Raw genomic sequence first — 20,492 nt, 5'->3', positions numbered from 1 at the left:
TCCAGGAAAGATCATCTGATGGATCTGAGCACTGACAGCTACTGCCAGGCATCTGTCAGATCCACCACAGCATTTAGGAAGGAAAAAAAAGGGAAAGAAAGTATTACACACATAGAAAAACAAGTACACGGGAAAAATAAGATAATTATTAACCATAGGAATGACAAAATCGTACAAGAAAGAAAATTTAACACACAACTCATCAGCAGAAACAACTGCAATATAAAAGTTGACAAAAGGAGTTTCCGTCATGGTGCAGTGGAAAGGAATCCGACTAGAAACCATGAGGTTGTGGGTTTGATCCTGGCCTTGCTCAGTGGGTTAAGGATCCGGCATTGCTGTGAGCTGTGGTGTAGGTCGCAGATGCGGCTCAGATCCCTGTTGCTGTGGCTCTGGTGTAGGCCGACAGCTACAGCTCCGATTAGACCCCTAGCCTGGGAACCTCCATGTGCTGCAGGTGTGACCCTAAAAAGACAAATAAGAAAAACAAAACAAAACAAAACAAAAAAAACAAATAAAATAAAAGCTGACAAAAGATTTAACCATAAATTGTGAAATACCTCTATAGGGCGACTGGTGAGTAGTAATGAACAGGGTAGAGGTAAAAATTGAATCCTAAGTTACTAGTCAACATAAAGCCACTGTTTAAAAAAATGAAGAAGGTGTTCCCTGGTGGCCCAGCTTAAAGTTAAGGATTTGGCATTATCACTGCTGTGGCACAGGTTAGACCCTGGGCTGGGAACTTCCACATGAAGCAGGCACAGCCAAAAGACTAAAAAGAAAAAAAGAGAAAAAAAAAAATCAAGACATAGTTGATTAAGTATTTTAACTACAAATAATGAAAGTAAATAACAGAAAAAACAAAATGACAGGACTGGGGATGGGGAGGGGAAATGTAGGAGGCATAGGAGTGATTTTTTTCTGCTTAAGCCTTCCAATACAATTTTTATTGAGTTGTTTAGTATGTGCCAGGAACAACTTGCAGGTAACTTAAATGTATCATGTCACTTTATCTTTGTAATACTTATGGGGTTGATACTATTATCTTACCTTTCTAGATGAGGAAACTGAGTGAGATACAGAGAGGTCAAGCAATTTGTACAAAGTTGCACAGCTAATAAGCCGTGGTGGTGGAACAGAACAAAACAGTCCAGCTTTGTGCTATAATTTGTAACTTACTGGCTGTGGGGTACAATAAGTCTGAAAACCCTCTGGTTTTGATCCTGGATTCTAAGAAGTTGGTGAGGCCATAAATAGAAATACTGAAGTCAGAAGGAAGCATGGGATCTGGTGGGGGAGCTGAGCTGCTTAGATTTAGAGGTGATGAGGTGCTGTCAAGGAAAGACAGCTAACGGGGTATAGTAGGGAGTCAGCAACACAGACTTGGAGAGGTTTGTGAGAGTTAAACATGCCAGGTAGTTCTTAGTCTTCTATCAACATGCCTGCAATAAATATTCTTAAGTGTCCAAATTCAAGATCTATGTCTTATAACATTTTGCTCTCTAGCTTGAAAAGTGATTCTCTTACTAACTGCTGACCTAACTTTTCATTTCAAGTGGCCAAATTTAACAGGAATAAAATAATATACTCACTTAGGATGAAAATTGGGCCTAAATCCTTCAGGGAGCTGCAATTCATCCATATTTTCTAAATTCTTTGATGAGGCAATATCTACAGAAACAAGCATTTCATACTATTATCGTTTAGTCCACAATATTTCTATAAATCTCAGTCATAAATTTCACTCAAAATTTAGGTTAAAGAAATTAAAAATGACAGAAAAATTCCCGTTATTGAAAATCAGTTTAACATTCAAAGCATGAGAAATACTCTTCTCTGGATGACCTAGGCACTTTCTTCAGTCACCTGTGCTTCTCCTGATAGTACAGTCACTAATACGGAGCCAGGGAAGGTAAGAAACGGAAGAGTATGCTATTTTGTTTCCTTAAAAACCAATGACAGAAGTTCTGCTCAGACCACTTTCCCTCAAGGTCATAAGTGCAGTGCATGTCTATGAAACTCGGGAAGCCCTTGGTAATGCCAACAACAAAGTGAGTCAGCCCACAGAGAACAAAGCCAGCTCTTCAATACTCAGTTACATCTCCCCCACCCCCAGAAGCTCTTCAATAAAATGGGGGAATAAGTGAGAAGTGTTTATTACAAACTTCACATGAGCTTGTGTGTTTTCAAGGAATAAGGAGTAATGTGGTAGATTAAATTTAGTTCATTAAGACAAAGAAAATTAGATTAAGTCAAATTTTAAAATGAGAAGTTTCACTTTTAAAATATTTCAAAACAATTTCTTCTGGAACTATATTTTTCAATGGTCTCAGACGTTAGGGAAAAATGAAAGCAGGTTATCAGAACTTACTAGGAGTACTTTCTTCTTTCCTAAGAACCTGTAATGCTTTTATTTGCTGAGATATTGTTCTAATCCACTGAGTCAGATTTGGTTGGTCTGAAAAATTTAACCTGCTAGAAAAGATTATAGAGAGTGTTTAGTATTCTGTTGTTGCTTAATTTAAGATACAAAAAGACTACTTAAATGATCACGGGCATATTTTAAACATACTTCAAATGTTAAAAAAAAAAGCTAGGGGAAAATTTGTTGCTTTTAAAAAAGTCAGAATAGATATTTGCCAATGGAAATGAAAATATATAATTTACATTATTTGTCAGTATGATACTAACAATTATTAGCATCAAACTGAATATTTGTCAAAAATTTCACTTTTTCAGTCCTGGAATTTGCTAGTATTTCTTAAATATCACAATCACCACATCTTGACACTATTTACTGAATGCTTATTATGCTGCAAGCACTTAGTAAAGCATTTTACAGTACTAGATTTAATCCTCTAAAATCTTTTGAAATAGGATATATTATTGTCCCCATTTTACAGATGAGGAAACTGAGGTTTAGAGCCATGTAACTTGTCTAAGGCCACATATGGGACAGATCTGGCATTCAAACCCAGCTATATCAGACTCCAAAGCCTGTGTTCTTAACAACTGTGCCATAACTGACTCATGGGAAAATAAACAAAACATGAACCAAAAAGTGATTTTTTTCTCTTCACATGCAGTGAATCTTAACCTCATAACGACTAATTTCTTTATCACCTCAAATGCAGATTTAGGTCAGCACCATGATATTCTTTTACGATTAAAAAGCAGGAACTTGCATGCATATCTAATGGTATTTTAAGAACATTTTATGGTAGCAGACTGATACCATAGTTTGAACTCTGAAAACTGAAGAGAAGAAAACTGACTCTGCTTTGAATTAAACCCAAATGGTAGCACAGAAATAAACAGATGATTCATTTTCATAAAACTTAAATCAGTATTTGTGAATGTCAGATAGATATCATAATTCTAAACTGAGAAATAAAGGTCAAGTTTCAGTAGAAGACACTATCAAATTTGTATTTGAAACGAGTATGTAAAATACTCCTATTAAGTAAAAGCACCTTAAAAATTATGAAATGACAAAAATTTTGCATCTTAACTACACTAACAGATTTTCATTTTTGGCCCAATTCTTTTTTTCCCCATTTTTTAAAAGTTTTGTTGAAGTGTAGGTGATTTATAATGTTGTTAATTTCTTTTTTTTCTTTTCTTTTTTTTATTTTCCCACTGTACAGCAAGGGGGTCAGGTTTGTTAATTTCTACTATACAACAAAGTTATTCAGTTCTATGTATACACATATCCATCCTTTTTTAGATTCTTTTCCTATATTAATTATCACAGAATTTTGGCCTAGCTCTGAATTGGCTAGTAAATTATCAAAAAAAATTACATTTAATTGTTAGTATGTTCAATAAAAATTAGTTTGAGCTGTCCTTCCTCCAATTTACTCAGAATCTCTTGAAAAGTATGAGGGAGCTATTTAAAGTGGGGTCTTAGAGAGTTCCCACAGTGGCTCAGTGGTAGCAAACCCAACTAGTATCCATGAGGTCATGGGTTTGATTCCTGGCCTCACTCAGTGGGTTAAGGATCTGGTGTTGCTGTGAGCTGCAGACATGGTTCAGATCCCGAGTTGCCGTGGCTGTGGCTAGGCCAGCGACTACAGTTCTGATTTGACCCCTAGCCTGGGAACCTCCATATACCACGAGTGTGGCCCTAAAAAGACAAAATAAATAAATAAGTAAATAAAATTAAAAAAAAATAAATTGGGGTCTTATAAATAACGGAGACAGTTTTCATGAACATATGGCAACTTTATATCCTTTATAGTGTTCATAGGTAACCAAGAAACTATTAAACTTTGACCTGTTCCTTTCTAAAAACCAAAATCGTATCTCACCGGTCTGCTAGAAGAAATAACTAAATAAAAAGTTTGGAAAGTATTTGGAAAACATTATGCAACTACCTAGAATGATATCCCTACCCTGCCCTGGTTTATTATTTTGTTATCTTCAAAGGAGACTATTTCTTTGATATAAAGGTTTTATGAGTCAGAACTTACCTATTAAAAATATTTCTTGGAGGAAGCAGCAGAGGAATAACAGTATTACTCAAGCATTCACAAAGAGGACAAAGGAATTCTCCATTTTCTACATCATAACTTGTATGTAAGCGTAATCTCTGTTGCCTTCGCTGTTCTTTAGCTTGAACGGAATCAAAATACCTTTACAATTAGAGAACATGAGGTATCAAAAAACAACGGTAATTTTTTTCAAAGAGAACCATAAGCTTCAACATTTTAAATAAATTGTTCCCATAAATAATCTAAAAATTAAATCTTTAAAAAATTTATTTTTTAAAAATTTTATTTTATTGAAGTATACAGTTGATATACAATGTTGTATTAGTTTCTGGTGTACTAAAAACTGAAACTTAAAAATGATCTGAACTTTTTTTAACACTGATACTTTAATTTTGAGTTGCTGTAATTACCAAAATGGGTTAAGAGTTCTAAAACAGGGAGTTCCCATTGTGGCTCAGCAGGTTAAGGACCCAACATGGTTTCCGTGAGGCTATGGGTTCAATCCCTGGCCTCACGAAGTGGGTTAAGGATCTGGCCTGGCTGCAAGCTGTGGCATAGGTCTCAGATGCAGTTTGGATCTGTGTTGCTGTGGCTGTGGCCTCAGCTGCAGCTCCAATTCAACTCCTACCTGGGAACTTCCATATGCAGCAGGTATGGCCCTGAAAAGAACCCCCCCCCCCAAAAAAAAGAGTTCTAAAACAGGAAAATCAAAAGAAGAGTGTCTTCCAAACAAGCATTCACAGAGTAGTGTGTTTTTTAAGCCCAGTGCTCACATCTACTTACTAGGGGCAGTTCATGACAACTCAATGAGCTGAGTGCTAGAATAACAGCGCTGGTTTGTCGGTTTTGCAAAAGCATAGAAAGCACCAAAGCAGAGTAAGTGTCAAGTTATTCCATGGCTTAGGGAGCCATGACAATCTCGGGAAGTAACCAAGCAAGTGCTAGCATCCAGGTTCACCCTGGACAGTCTACTAGGGTTTACCCTGAAAAAATCCTTTTCTTAATCCAGTCTGTTTTAGCTAATACAGATCCTCACAATAAAAAAATATATTTGCTATACTATGAAGTTTCTAAGTCACTCCTTTACATTTAAAGGATAAATTAATTTTAATTATTTATTTGGCTCTAATATGGGGTTTTAGTCCTCAATATTTTTAGTTCTTTCTCCCTTTTTCTAGAATAGAATTGTCTTTATCAAAAAATTTAATTTTGAGTCTTTGGATAAACTTCTCTTGACTAACATTAAGAATATAAATTAGGAGTTCCCATCGTGGCGCAGTGGTTAACGAATCCAACTAGGAACCATGAGGTTGCGGGTTTGGTTCCTGCCCTTGCTCAGTGGGTTAAGGATCCGGCGTTGCCGTGAGCTGTGGTGTAGGTTGCAGACGTGGCTCGGATCCTGCGTTGCTGTGGCTCTGGCGTAGGCCGGTGGCTACAGCTCCGATTCAACCCCTAGCCTGGGAACCTCCATATGCCGCAGGAGCGGTCCAAGAAATAGCAAAAAAAGACAAAAAAAAAAAAAAAAAAAGAATATAAATTACCTTTGCCAACAATGTGCATGCATAATGTGCCCACAGCTACTGGTATGTGTTCCACAAGACAGATCAGGGTGCATGAATAATGGATCATACTTTTCTGCATTATAAAAAACAAAAAACAAAATGAAAAACCAAGCATTTAATATTTTTATAATAATAAACATATAACTTTAAATTGTGAAATCCTTGATAAAGGCTTGTAAACTTCACGTGAAATGCTAGTTTATTCCTTTTACTCGAGATACCAATAATTTATGCAAGACCCTGGACTATTTAGAATACAGGACCCTAATTTTCATTATCCTGAGCAAATTAATGAAACATCCCTGAATTGTTAACTGAAATTGGAATCCCCTATTTAAGTAGATCTAATCTTCTGAACATTTCACATTTTCGGGGCACTGAGAGACTCCTATTCCCCTCAAATGCCCTGAGTCCGTGGTAAAAGGGATAGTCTTTGTGGAGCTGCCTTTAATACCTTCAGGGTAGCTGGGTCACAATGATCTCTTAACAAAAAAGGTGTCCTGGCAGGCAGTAGTGGAGCGCTCCCTAGAGGAGATTCTTCCTAAAAACACTCATGCAGAGAACAGTCCCAATTACTGTACCAGAGTCAAAGCTGCAACAAAAGATCCAGGAGGGCAGCCTGGACCAAAGTAGGAAAAAAGGGGGCAATGCGGACAGTCTTCTGCTCTGGTATTAAGTTTTTATATTCAAAGGAGATGAAAAAAAGACAAAGTGGGTAACTGGCTTTTCTGGGAATTCCTGGAATTCTCTAATAAATTAGTGTAATCTTAGAAATTCCTTAACATTAAACTAGTCAAGTTTTAATTTGCTTTATATACTAAAACATTGCAAATTTCACAGTGTAAAGAAAATCTTTTATGATATAAAGTGTGAAAGCACTTAAATAACATCACTTATAGCCGGCCCGTTTTTCCAAGAAGGTAACAAATTAAATACAATTGGTGACTTTCATCTTCAGCCTGGAATGAGATTTGTAAGTTGCCTAGTTCAAATGATCAATTCTTAAGATGAAGCAGACCAATCTTTCTTAACAAGGCTGCTTGAGAGCCACACTTGTGAGAACTTTCCTTTTACAGAAAAGCAATCTTATCAGCTAGGCTCTCAAACCTCTTTTCAGTCATATGATGTGAGAGGCACTGGCTAAATGACTGTTTTGGAAGTTAAGACACAGTTCCTACTCTTAAGAAGTTTACTGGTATCATGGAGGCATATACACACATACACAAGTATAAGAATAGAAACATTAAAGTATCTGTGGAGGACACACAAATGTGCAGGCCAGATGTCCCTACAGGCATGAATGACTCCCTCAAGCTGTTAGAAGAGGGCACTCGACTGTTATCCCCTTTTAAGGGACTTTGCTCAGGGTCATACTGTTTTGCTCAAGGTCACAAGTCTTTTCCAGAGGTGGCCCCCAACCAGTCATTGATCAGTATCAAGGTGTAAAGACCCAGCCCCCCTTGCCCCAACTCAGGATACCTTTGAAGGGCCATACAGATCCAGAGCTCCCATGGGGTTTTCTAGGGTCTTTGAGGACTGCATCATAGTTCAACTTCTTCCTTTATCCAACCCTGCTTCTTTCCCTACCATTCAATATATGTGGATCCCAAGATTCTCTTGAATAATGTCCTACACTGCGTAGTAATCTCTATCTTAATAACCCAAATGAGGCCCAAGAACTGCTTCTCACAAGGGTACCTCACATCACTACTCCTAAGAGATTCCACCCTGGATCTATCCATGAGACAAAATAATTATTGTTATTTCAGTATTCAACTAATTACCAGGACTTTACAAGTGTCCTGAAAAATGGGAAAGAATGTTAAGCACCAAAGTATGTTAATGTTGTACCACAAGAACAGCTCTCCTCTGAATCCCTGCTATTTATCAGCTGTGTAATTCAGGCATGATACTCCTAGAGAGTCTGCACATCTTGCAAGTGAGGAATTCCTGCCCAAGATACCGCCATGCCTATAGAGTTATGATTAGATTAATAAAATCTCTGTATATCACCTATCATACTAAGTGGCAGTCATTATTAATAGGGAGGATAAGGATCTAGCTACGACTCACCTGGATTTTGAATGAATTTACTTCTGTCTTTTGATAGTACAGTTGATCTCTGAACAAATGCTGCCAGGACCATTGCCCGGCTTTCCACCTTCACCTCTTGCTCTTCTTGACACAATATACAAGTGACGAATTGTCTCTGTTCAGGGACCTGGGTTTGTCCTGGGCCCAGTGCTGTAAGAGTCATATCTGAAACCACGGGGCTGCAATAAAAAGGTTATGAGTATAGTTAATAAGCCTAAGAAGTTTCTACAGAATCATAAAATAGTAGACTCTAGGTATGCACATATTTAAACCCATGGTTTTGATGATGATTTGAAAGACATGAGTCTCTCATGTATCAAAACCATGGCCTTCAATCCACACAGCAATCCAATATGCAACACACAAGCTAGACACTAAGTTAAGTGACCCTAGTGTACTCATTCTTTTATGAATGTCTATAACTTACACACGAATTATCCGAGCTATAGTCAGAAATATGCTCATAAACGTATGCTAATATATTCAGATTTCCAAGATTAACTCCTCTATCTACAAGGTCACAAAATTTATCTATCAACTCTTCTAAATTACTTTAGGATTAAGTGTACTTATAAAGAATAAAAAAGCAACATCTTCCTCAGTTGAGAACCACTGGTCAAGAGTTTCAAAAACTGTGATTATTGTTTACCTATTATCAAGAACAGCAGAGAGAGAGGTATCCAGATCTAACGTCTGCTGAAAGAGCTCTTTGTTCTCATCAATAAAGTGCCGCTGCATCTCAGACATCTGGGCCATAATCTTTTCTCTGCGCAGTCTAGCAATCTCGGCTTTTCTCTTTCTCTCCGCTTTGTCTTTGTCTCTTGAACTCTGAAATTATGCTTCACTGAATTAGACCATTATAGGCTAAAGGCACCCTTTCCTCCCAAAGCAGAAATATCTTTATTGTGAAGAGTAATTCAAAGTTATTCTATAGTCTCACTTATCTAAACAAGAGAAAAGTTTCTTAACCTGACATGTTAAGAAAAAAAAAAAAGACCAAAAAAGATTGTCACAAAAATAAACACATAGTGGATTTACATTTATGAATAGTATCAACTACCAATCACCCCAGATAAATTTAATTTTTTATAGTCAGCTTGCTACAATTTTTCAGTATTTTCACACTTTATATCTTATACCTCCTCCATTATGGTTCCTTCTGTCTCTGCCACTGGACTGGTGGATGAACTCTCCCTTATCTTCTTAATAGCATTAAAAGTCTATGGAAAAAAGTATCAGTTATTCTGAAGCTATGAAACATCATAAAAATTCAAAAACAATTTACTGTTTCTCACAAAAAGCAGAGTAATGCAGGAAATTTTACCTTTAATATCCACCTAATCATGTCTTTGTGGACTTCTAGGTAGGGAGCATTTTGCAGTGTTTCTAGCATAGCCAGTATGCTAGGAGAGTTGTTTGGTGCTTCACCAGGTTCTAAGGCGGAAGAAAAAAGACTTCTAAGGTGGAAGAAAAAACACTAACAGCAGCTAAGACTACACAGTGCTTATGACCATACACAGGAAGACACACAAAGATGCGTATAACATCATTTTCCCACCATTTGAATACAACTCAGAAATTTTCAGTATTTCTCAAAATGTAACATATTTGTATTTTACAAACAAGCTGTATACAACTAGAATTCTTTGATTATTCAAAACCGAACTCTTATACCACATAATTATTTTAGCATAGTGTCTAGCAAGATTAAAAAAAAATCTAGCTGAAAGGTCTACCAGATTTTACAAGTCTAAGAAAATGAATTAGGATTACAGGAGTCCTTGTGTATATACATATACCTATTTGTTTTGACCTTTACTAAAAATCTAGGTTCAAAATAAAACAAATTTCTTCCTCTAAAAATTATTTATCTTGAGAAAAAGATACCATATTCTCAAGAGTACATTTAATCCAATATTAGTTAATTTATTTTTATAGTCATAAATTTCCAATGATTAATTTTCCTGATTTTGTTGCCGTTCTAGCAAAATGTTCCTCTTTCTTAAGCGGGGAAAAGATTGAATTATTTGGTGCTTTTTTTTTTTTTTTTTTTTTTTTTTTTTTTTTTTTGTCGTCGTTGTTTTTGAATGACCACACCTGCAGTATAAGAAGTTCCCAGGCCAGGGATTGGATCTGAGCCACAGCTATGACTTACATCACAACTGTGACGAAGCCAGCTCCTTTAACCCGCTGCATCAGGCTGGGGATTGAACCCGCACCTCCAGTGACTCAAGCTGCTGCAATCAAATTTCTTAACCCACTGTGCCACAGTGAGAATTCCTAAACTATGTGATTTTTAATACTCTTTCAGATCTAAAATTCTGTGCCTATGGATTAGGGCTATGACTCCAATATACAATGTTAATCCATAGAAAGAAATACTGGCAGAGAAAAGAGCATGGAAAGTTATAAAAAGTAATCCTTTGCAATCAAGGAATTCATAAACTCCTATTATATCACTATAAATTCATTTAAGCACCTCGGCAAATTGACAAGAGCAGGTCTGGAGCAGGGAAAGTACAAGATGAATCTGGGACACCTTTTGTGCCAGAAAGCAAGGTGGTGCTCAAATACTAATGGGGTTGGGTCAAAAGGACACAGAGCCAATTGGACAGACTTCCAATGACCAAAACTGGAATACCTTGAGCATCACAAAAGCAATATTGATTATACTTGAATATAAAACACTGAATAAAAACCCATGAGTAGCATTAAAAAAACAAAACGAGGAGTTCCCGTCATGGCGCGGTGGTTAACGAATCCGACTAGGAACCATGGGGTTGCGGGTTCGGTTCCTGCCCTTGCTCAGTGGGTTAACGATCCGGCGTGGCTACAGCTCCGATTCAACCCCTAGCCTGGGAACCTCCATATGCCGCGGAAGCGGCCCAAGAAATAGCAACAACAACAACAAAAAAGATCAAAAAAACAAAAACAAAAAACAAACAAACAAACAAAAAACCAAAACGACTGGAATTCCTGTTGTGGCTCAGTGGTTAACGAATCCGACTAGGAACTATGAGGTTGCAGGTTCAATCCCTGGCCTCACTGTTTAAGATCTGGTGTTGCCGTGAGCTGTGGTGTAGGTTGCAGACGTGGCTCAGATCCTGTGTTGCTGTGACTCTGGTGTAGGCCAGCGGCTACAGCTCCGATTAGACACCTAGCCTGGGAACCTCCATACGCCCCAGGTGTGGCCCTAGTAAAGGCAAAAAGACAAAAAAAAACCCTCCAATAACCCACAAAAAAACCCTAAGAGATTCACAGTTGCCACTACTGCAGGTAACCATTAAACCAGTTGCTTATTCTGAAAATTAATAAAGGAAAAGCTTTTCTTTAGAGGTGAAATATTATGACATCTAAAACAAATGGTTCAAAAAAGTGTGCAAATTATAAAGCTAATACAGCAACACACTAACTACTGAATCCCAGTGGTACGTATACAGATGTTTACAGCTCTTCCAACTTGTCTGTATGTTTGAAATGTTTATAATAAAAAGCTAGAAAAAACATTTCCTTAGCCTTCTAATAAAAGCCACATTACTTGGACTCCCATTATGGCTCAGCGGTTAGTGAACCCGACCAGCATCCATGACGACTCGGGCTCCATCTCTGGCCTTGCTCAGTGGGTTAAGGATCCAGTGTTGCCATGAGCTGTGGTGTAGTCACAGATGCGGCTTGGATCCTGCGTTGCTGTCGCTGTGGCATAGGCCAGTGGCTACAGCTCCGATTGGACCCCTAGCCTGGCAACTTCCGTATGCAGCAATGTGGCCCTAAAAAGACAAAAAGAACAACAAAAAAAGTTATATTACTTTATATAAAATGATAATCTAATCCCCACAGCTAATTTTCTTATTTTCATTATGTTTTTATAAGATAATAGCAACAATTTAAAAATTAAATCCTAAATAAAATATTTCGTGTTTTAAAAATATAGAGTTTAGGAGTTCCCGTTGTGGTGCAGTGGTTGACGAATCCAACTAGGAACCATGAGGTTGCGGGTTCGGTCCCTGCCCTTGCTCAGTGGGTTAACGATCTGGCGTTGCCGTGAGCTGTGGTGTAGGTTGCAGACGCGGCTCGGATCCCGAGTTGCTGTGGCTCTGGCGTAGGCCGGAGACTACAGCTCCGATTCGACCCCTAGCCTGGGAACCTCCATATGCCGCGGGAGTGGCCCAAAGAAATAGCAAAAAGACAAAAAAAAAAAAAGAAAAAATTTATGTTTTTAAAGTATGTGCAGGCTCTTAAGAATTTTTATAAAAATGTATCAAAATCTGATATAGTACCTTGAATACACTGGAGAATATAGATAGCCCCAGAAATTTGGGATCAACATAATCTATTTAAAACCTATATGATCAAATAAAAGAGGCTGTATTACATTTTAAAAGCACTGCTATGTTGAGTTTAGTAAAAACTGTATACATACTGGAAATCTTCTGAGTGAAGGTAAACGTCACCACATGCTCCTCCATGACATTCTCTAAATGCTGTTTTTCTTCTTGCAGTGCCATTCCAATTAAATGTAACACCTAAAATATAATGCTTTGTAACTTTTAGTGAAACACAAATCAAGTACATATTTTCATAAGAACTAACAAAAAATAATTTACTATTGAAAACAGGTAAACCAAATGATTAAAGACTAATTTAAGTGTAATGAAAAATAATTCAAAGTACTAATTTTTTACTAAATCCAAACTCTAAAGTTCTTTTTCTAAAAAAGAATTCTAAGTAAGGAAATGAAAAATTTATTTTAGTTAAGAAGAAAATTCAACTGCAAATTGTGAGGATAAGTTAAAATTACTAACAGCTATGACCAGCCATTCATATAATTTTCAGTTTTACTTCATCCCTTAAAAAATCACTGATTCTAAGAATCAGTGGCTAAATAATTAGAGCTGTAAACTTCTATTATGTAATTACCTAATCTATAACACTCTTAGTAAAATTTCTCTAAGGATTTGATCTTGATCATCTCAGAAGGAGATACACTTTTATCTCTAATGCCATATCACTTATAAAGATGTTCAGCATATCTCACAAAAAAACTCCTTACTAGATGTCTAAGAAAATGTATAAGTACACTGAGTCTATATGTACTTTTATTGTTCTTTATCCTGCTCCCCAATTTTTTTTTTTTTTTTTTTTTTTTTTGCTTTTTAGGGCCGAACCCACAGCCTATGGAGGTTCCTAGGCTACGGGCTGAATCAGAGCTATAGCCACTGGCCTACACCACAGCCACAGCAATGTAGGATCCGAGTAGAGTCTGCGACCTACACCACAGCTCACGGCAATGCCGGATCCTTAACCCACTGAGCGAAGCCAGGGATCAAATCCACAACCTCATGGTTACTAGTTGGATTCGTTTCTGCTGTGCCACAACAGGGAATCTGTGATCCCCAATTTTTGCAAGAGATGTATATGCGGCATCTCTGTATCTTTCCCTACACACAGGGCTCTTATGATTGTCAATGAGACTTAGGAGAACCAAGTTAGCCTGAATGACATACAGCAAATGTATATATAAGATAAATAATATTCACTTTTTTCTCTATCATTTCCCACAAATCTTTTGCTCATATAATACTGATGGTCTCTAATATACCACAACTCCATGCTTTTACATTTTAAGTGCATGTTCATAAATAGGGGGGGTTATACATATACAAATATCTTAGCCAAGGAGATACTTGAGCCTACTGAGACAATGGGAGGAACAGGAGCTTTGAAGGAAGGCTAACTTTCATCTGAATTCTGGCTTCACAGCTTTCAAGCTACATGCCTTGAGGGAATCTGTCTGAGCCTAATTTCATCATCTTTAAAATGGAAAACAAACAAACAAACAAATAAAAAAACACACACCCCAGCTTCCCTCTAGAGTATTTAGAGTTAAAAATATGGTATAGAAAAGTGCCTAGCATGGAATTTATTACGTTACTTACTAGCTGGGTGACATGGACAAGTTAACTGAATCTCACTGAAACTTGCCATCCTCATCTATACAATGGAAAAACTATTTACTCATGGGGTATTACGTGAATTTAATGAGACAATAATTTATGAATGACCTACATTAAAACTACAATGTTAAATATAAACAAGCTTTTAGACTTGGCACTTACTAGCTGTAAGACTATAAGTCTCTAGGTTTCAATTTCCTCAACTGTAAAATATAATGAACTCACAGGTTTCTAAAGAGAAATAAATGAAAAACAAATGCAAAGATAACACATTAAACAAATGTCAGACTACTGCATAAACAAAGACATGTAAGGACCAATCAATGAGAGGCAGATCTGCCAAAAGGACCGAGGTAATCACAACCACTTGGTATAAAAAAATCTGACAGGCTCTCACTTTTATTGTCAGACACAAAAAACAGTAACAAAATACTATGTTTCAAGTTAAGATAACACTCTATTTTATCCCAAGTTTCCTGAGTACAGATACTGAACTGTATTTTGTATTCTGGTGTTTACTACAAGACCACTAAAATACAAGTAATAAATATCTTCAAACTTACCCTTTGCAGCATGGACTCCGACCAGGCATATCCACTATGTTCTACAGTCCACTGCAATATTGTCCTCATGATCAACAACATGACATCTGACTGTAAAATGTTCACCAGACTTGCAAACAGAGGGCAGAATGGAGGCAAAACTGGAGGAGGAAGTGCTGAAAATAAAGTTATTTTTGTAGAACATGCTTTAAAAAAAACAACCAGTAATTCCCATTGTGGCTCAGAGGGTTATGAACCCAACTAGTATCTATGAAGATGCAGGTTTGATCCCTGGCCTCACTCAGTGGGTTAAGGATCCAGTGTTGCCCTGAGCTGTGGTGTACGTCACAGATCCCATGCTGTCATGGCTGCGTGTAAGCCGGCGGTTGCAGCCTGGGAACTTTCATATGCCACAAGTGTGGCCCTAAAAAACAAAACAAACAAAATAAAAACACCCAAAAAACTACCCCTTTATTATATACTTTTCGTAGCCAAGGATAGCCAAATGCTTAAAAACAACTATCATAAATATCAGTAGTACAAAGGAAAGGCCTTTCTTTTCCCTAGAAAGTCTTAAGATTTGAGATAAAACCCTTAACTCAGTAGAGACCATCTATTTTGGCATATTTATTAATCCTTTAAATGTTCACTCAAAATGCTTATATTTAAATCTTCATCAGGATCATCATAACATGGGAGGAGTTCCCATTGTGGCTCAGCAGTAAGGAATCCAACTAGTATCCATGAGGATGTGGGTTCAATTCCTGCCCTTCATCAGTGGGTTAAGGATCCGGCACTGCCGTAAGCTGTGGTGCAGGTCGAAAATGTGGCTTCAGATCGGGCATGGCTGTGGCTGTGGTACAGGCTTGGCAGCTATAGCTCTGATTTGACCCCTAACCTGGGAACCTCTATATGCTGCGGGTATGGCCCTAAAAAAGACAAAAAGACAACAACAACAACAACAACAACAAAAATAAACAACCCACCAAAAAAATAAAAAATATATAGCATGGTAAACAATGTTTAACAAAGAAGAGACTGACATTAAATTTTGCGAAAGATTAAAAAATACCTGTATCTTCCTTATTTTGCCTTTTCAATTTCCGTTGAGCTTCTTCTGCCTAATAAAAAAGAACATAATTTGGACAGGGAATCAGCAATACAAAACAACTTAATTATCAGAAATTACTGACATAAGTTAATCTTTGTCATACTCCCTCTGATTTCAGATTTTTATTCTTAGTTTTATAATGCCCCCAAAACTGGAGTTCCTATGGTGGCTCAGTGAGTTAAGGACCCAAGTTGTCATCTGTGACGATGTGGGTTTGATGGCTGGCTTCACTCAGTTGTTGTAAACTGTGGCACGGGCTGCACGTGGGGCTCATATTCAGTGTTGCCATAGCTGTGGCACAGGCCTCAGCTGGAGCTTTGATTCAGCCCCAAGCCTGGGAACTTCCATATGACAGGGGTGTGGCTGTTAACCCCCTCCCCCACATACCCAAAATGATATCAAGGTTAATTACCCTGACACTAAAAGAATTCTCCCAAGTGGATTCTTTCTTGATTTAAAATGCAGGGGAAACATGTACCAACCAAAACAAAAAACTTACTTAGATCTGAGCTCTATTTCATGCATCAAAGACTAATAAACAAAAGCTTCATGTTTAAGTTTTGTTTAAAGCCATTTATTGAAAGCTTATTTTTAAGACTAGACTGGAGGCACTGTGGCACAACAGAATTGGCACTGTCACTGCAGTGCAAGGATGCAGGTTTGATGCCTAGCCTGGCACAGTGAGTTAAAAGGATCCTGCAGCGTAGGTTGAAACTGAGGCTTGGATCTGATCCCTGGCCCAGGAACTCCAAGTGCCACACGGCAGCCAAAAAAAAAAAAGTAGACTGCTAAAAGGCAAGATTTAAACTAGCTAAGAATGATTAGGAAAATACCATGGAAAAGCATAACGTTGTTAAGTATTAGCAACTCTAAAATGAGTGAAAAAGAGTTAACTGATTATAATACACGTTGACTATTTTCAAGAGCCAATAAAATATATCCAATTATATATGTGTGGGTATGTATATAATTATAAAGATCTTTTATAATACTCAGGGGAAAACTCCAAGTGTTAAGTGGTGGTATTACAGGTAATCTGTACTTTCTTTTTTTGGTCCTTTTTTTTTTTTTAAAGGGGTCACACCTATGGCACATGAAAGTTCCCAGGCTAGGGGGTGAACTGAAGTTCTAGCTGCTGACCTACACCACAACCACAACTCAGGATCCAAGCCGCATCTGCAATCTACACCACAGCTCACAGCAATGCCGGATCCTTAAGCCACTAAGTGAGGCCAGGGTTGAAACTTCATCCTCATGGATACTAGTTGGGTTCATTACCACTGAGCCACAAAAGGAACTCCCCTTTCTTCTTTATATCTTCATACTTTCCAAATTTCCTACAATAAAAATGTATCACTTTTCTTTCTTTTTTTGGCTGTGCCTACGGCTTGTGGAAATTCCTAGGCCAAGAATCGAACCATGCCACAGCACTGAAAACGCTGGATCCTTTAACTAACAGGCTACCAGGGAACGCCCCAAAATGTATCCTTTTACAATCTGTAAAAAGTAGTAAAAGTTGTTTAAGAAAAAAAACAAAACGGGAATGAAAAAAAACCCCAATGAACCCTCTCCCAGTACCTTTTTAATTTTTTCAATTACCTTGGATTGCTCTGCCCTTGAAAAGTGATAGAAATACAAATTGAACTGTTTGGTACACTCTGGTTTCAGTTCATACATTCCTCGTCCTGTTAATCCAGGTTTCCTTTGGGGGAAAAAACAAAAAACAACCCTCAAATCTCATCTATTGCTGGTGAGTGTAAGCTGGAACTACTTTCTGTGGTTTAATTTGCTAATCTATACCCAAATTTTACGTGCATCCATTTTAGCTAGCACGTCCACTTTGAATTAATTCTAAGTGGATAAGTGAATGTGATGGCCTCTATAGTGACAACCATTTAAAATCTAAAAACAAGGAATAGGTTACACACATTATGACCTCTCCAAACAATACTATTAAAAATGACACGTAAAGATGTCTGTGATAAGTTCTATCAAGTGACAAAAAACCAGGTGCAGTTTTAGGGTTTATATAATCTTTTCTACATTTTCTCTAAAATCAAGAAAAATAAAGACACTGCCATTGGAGTGAGGAGCAAAAACAAAAAAACAAAAAAACCAAAAAACCAAAAAACAAAACAAAAAAAAACAGATTAAGAAACGGCTCAACAACCTTTAAGGGGTAAACTAGTTTATCTATTGGGCAACACATTGGACACCAAAGAGCACTGTTCAGAGGCTACCCCACAACTTCAAATGGAAATGAAGAAAGTACAATGCATCTACTTATATCACCTGCTCAGGTTAATTTTAATTATCTGAAACTATCAGCTATGAACACCTATTCTGAATACAATAAAAATTCTCATAAAGCTACTTCAAGTTGCTGAGCGCAGGGCTAGATCATAAAAGTGAAATGCTGGAGTTCCTGTTGTGGCTCAACAGAGACTAACCCGACTAGTATCCATGAGGATTCGGGTTCAATCCCTGGCTCAGTGGGTTAAGGATCTGGCATTGCTGTGGCTGTGGTGTAGGCCAGCAGCTGTAGCTCCAATTTGACCTCTAGCCTGGGAACCTCCATATGCTACAGGTGCTACCCTAAAAAAAAAGTGAAATGTCAGTGAGAAATCTAGCTCATAATTATATATTTGAAGATGGTTGTCTCTCTGAAAAGAACAATTTTATTCTCAGTTCCATCAAGGGAAACATTCTAAGAAAATTTAATGTATAAAATATTGAATTTGAAAAAGTAGAAAGTAAACTCACTTGAAATGGGCAACTGCTTCAATTACATTTTCCATGCCAGTTTCCTTGTTCTCCTAAAGGTATAAGAAACAGATAAGTGTGTTCCATGTTAAAATAACATCTGCTAACACTCTGAGCACTGCGCTTTTATCCCGTTAAGCTTCATAGAGCAATCCTAAAAAGCAAATATACTGTTATCCCAATTTTTACAGCAAGGATTCCATAGTAAGCATAATGATTAATATGCAATTAGGGAAATTTGCTTGGTAAGCTAACATTTATTCAGATTTATATAGTTAAAAACAACTCACTACCATACTGAATCAAGGTGACAGTTTTTCAAAGGAATGAAATAAACACAAACAAACACAAACTCACAAATTTACACCAAATTTAGGAGTTCCTGTTGTGGCGCAGCAGAAAAAAATCCAACTAGTATTCATGAGGATGTGGGTTCAATCCTGGCCTCGATCAATGGGTTATGGATTCAGCATTGCTGTGAGCTGTGGTATAGGTCACAGACGTGGCTTGGATCCTGCATTGCCGTGGCTCTGCCATGGCTGTGGTGTAGGCCGGCAGCTACAGCTTTGATTTGACCCCTACCCTGGGAACTTCCATATGCCATGGGTGCGACCTTAAAAAGCAGAACAAAACAAAATGAAAATTTAAACAAAATTTACATATTTGCAATACATTTGTGAAATAGCTACACCAATTTCTTTTTCTTTCTTTTTTTTTTTTTTTGTCTTTTTTGCCATTTCTTGGGCCACTCCCGAGGCATATGGAGGTTCCCAGGCTAGGGGTCTAATCGGAGCTGAAGCCACCGGCCTACACCAGAACCACAGCAACGTGGGATCCTCATGGTTCCTAGTCGGATTCATTAACCACTGTGCCACGACAGGAACTCCAAATTTCTTATCTATTTTCCTTAAAACAGCATTTCTCCAATCATATCTCATTCATAACAATATGTTAATAGGAATTCTGTGAATAAAAGAACTCTCTGGTAAATACAGATGCCATCACTTTGTACAAGGTATTTATCACTTTTCAAATGCTGCTTTACATTTTATTCTTCCCTATTCTAAAGTCTAGATAAACTGTAATTGCTTTCTTGCATGAAAAAGAACATGTAATTTTTATCCTGACTAGATATTTAGTGACGTTAAAAATTATTTTTTTTTAGGTGCAATGATGCCTAAGTTTTTCTAAAAGCTCGTATCTTCTGGATCAAATCTGGCACTACTGACATTTGGACTAGATAATTCTTTGTCATGAGTCTGTCCTATGACTTGTAGGATGTTTAGTAGTGTCCCTGGCCGATGCTCAATGGAGGTCAGCTGCAAAACACACCCTGCCTTGAGCAGTGACACTGCCAAATGTCTCTGAAGGAGGAGGGCGGCAGCAAAACTGACCGGGGGCTGGGAACCACTGCTTTAGATATATATAATCCTATTTATAGATGAAATGGTAAACCTGGTATTCTCTACAAAAGAACCCAGTGAAGATGTAGGGCTTAGTGGCTAGGGTATAAGACTGGTCATCTACTGAAGCTGATGATGGGTTCACTATACTATGTCTTCTATTACTGGTAGATGTTTGAAAGTTTTTAAGTTTGAAATAATACAAAGTTTAAAAGCAGTATTAAAATGCAACAAATCAAAGTTTAAATCCCGGAAGAACGAACAATAAGGTTGAAAGTTTTGGTCTATGCTTCAAATTTGGGAGAACATTTTGAAAAACCTCAATGAAAAGAAAAGTCCTTTCCAAACTGGAAGTTGGGTTTCTGAAAATCCCCAGGCCTGAAAAATAGGTAGCTGAGGAATTTAAGATCTTGGGAGGAAAAACGGTTATAATCAAATCTATGAATGTCCACATGATTAGTTTACATTCACTAAAATAAGAGAGATGGCTGAGGAGAGTCTCTGGATGCTTCAGAAGGAAAAAACTTCAGCAAACTCTAAACATGTCCTACAACTGTAGTTTTTTACAAT

At 37.4% G+C, this 20,492-nt stretch overlaps 1 protein-coding gene across 8 annotated transcripts in view; it reads right to left on the bottom strand.

Annotated features, from left to right (window-relative positions):
• UBR2 (ubiquitin protein ligase E3 component n-recognin 2) overlaps positions 1–20,492 on the bottom strand; it is a 129,494-nt gene that overhangs the window by 27,976 nt on the left and 81,026 nt on the right. For 3 of the 8 annotated variants that reach the window (XM_021098699.1, XM_021098700.1, XM_021098702.1), the window contains exons 22-34: positions 18,520–18,572; positions 17,356–17,458; positions 15,718–15,766; positions 14,667–14,821; positions 12,570–12,672; positions 9,474–9,583; positions 9,289–9,369; positions 8,799–8,977; positions 8,129–8,328; positions 6,035–6,128; positions 4,473–4,634; positions 2,372–2,475; positions 1,593–1,671 (exon numbers count right to left, since the gene is read on the bottom strand). In XM_021098699.1, the coding sequence (XP_020954358.1) occupies positions 1,593–1,671; positions 2,372–2,475; positions 4,473–4,634; positions 6,035–6,128; positions 8,129–8,328; positions 8,799–8,977; positions 9,289–9,369; positions 9,474–9,583; positions 12,570–12,672; positions 14,667–14,821; positions 15,718–15,766; positions 17,356–17,458; positions 18,520–18,572 (1,472 nt within the window). Of the gene's footprint in view, positions 1–1,592; positions 1,672–2,371; positions 2,476–4,472; positions 4,635–6,034; positions 6,129–8,128; positions 8,329–8,798; positions 8,978–9,288; positions 9,370–9,473; positions 9,584–12,569; positions 12,673–14,664; positions 14,822–15,717; positions 15,767–17,355; positions 17,459–18,519; positions 18,573–20,492 lie in introns of those variants that run through there. The other 5 variants (XR_002345724.1, XM_021098701.1, XR_002345723.1 and 2 more) reach the window with 5 other exon arrangements.

The sequence above is a fragment of the Sus scrofa genome, chromosome 7 (genome assembly GCF_000003025.6).
Source record: "Sus scrofa isolate TJ Tabasco breed Duroc chromosome 7, Sscrofa11.1, whole genome shotgun sequence".
NCBI lineage: Eukaryota > Metazoa > Chordata > Mammalia > Artiodactyla > Suidae > Sus > Sus scrofa.
The sequence above is the reverse complement of the archived record's forward strand: the minus strand, read 5'-3'. Positions and strand labels throughout refer to the sequence as shown.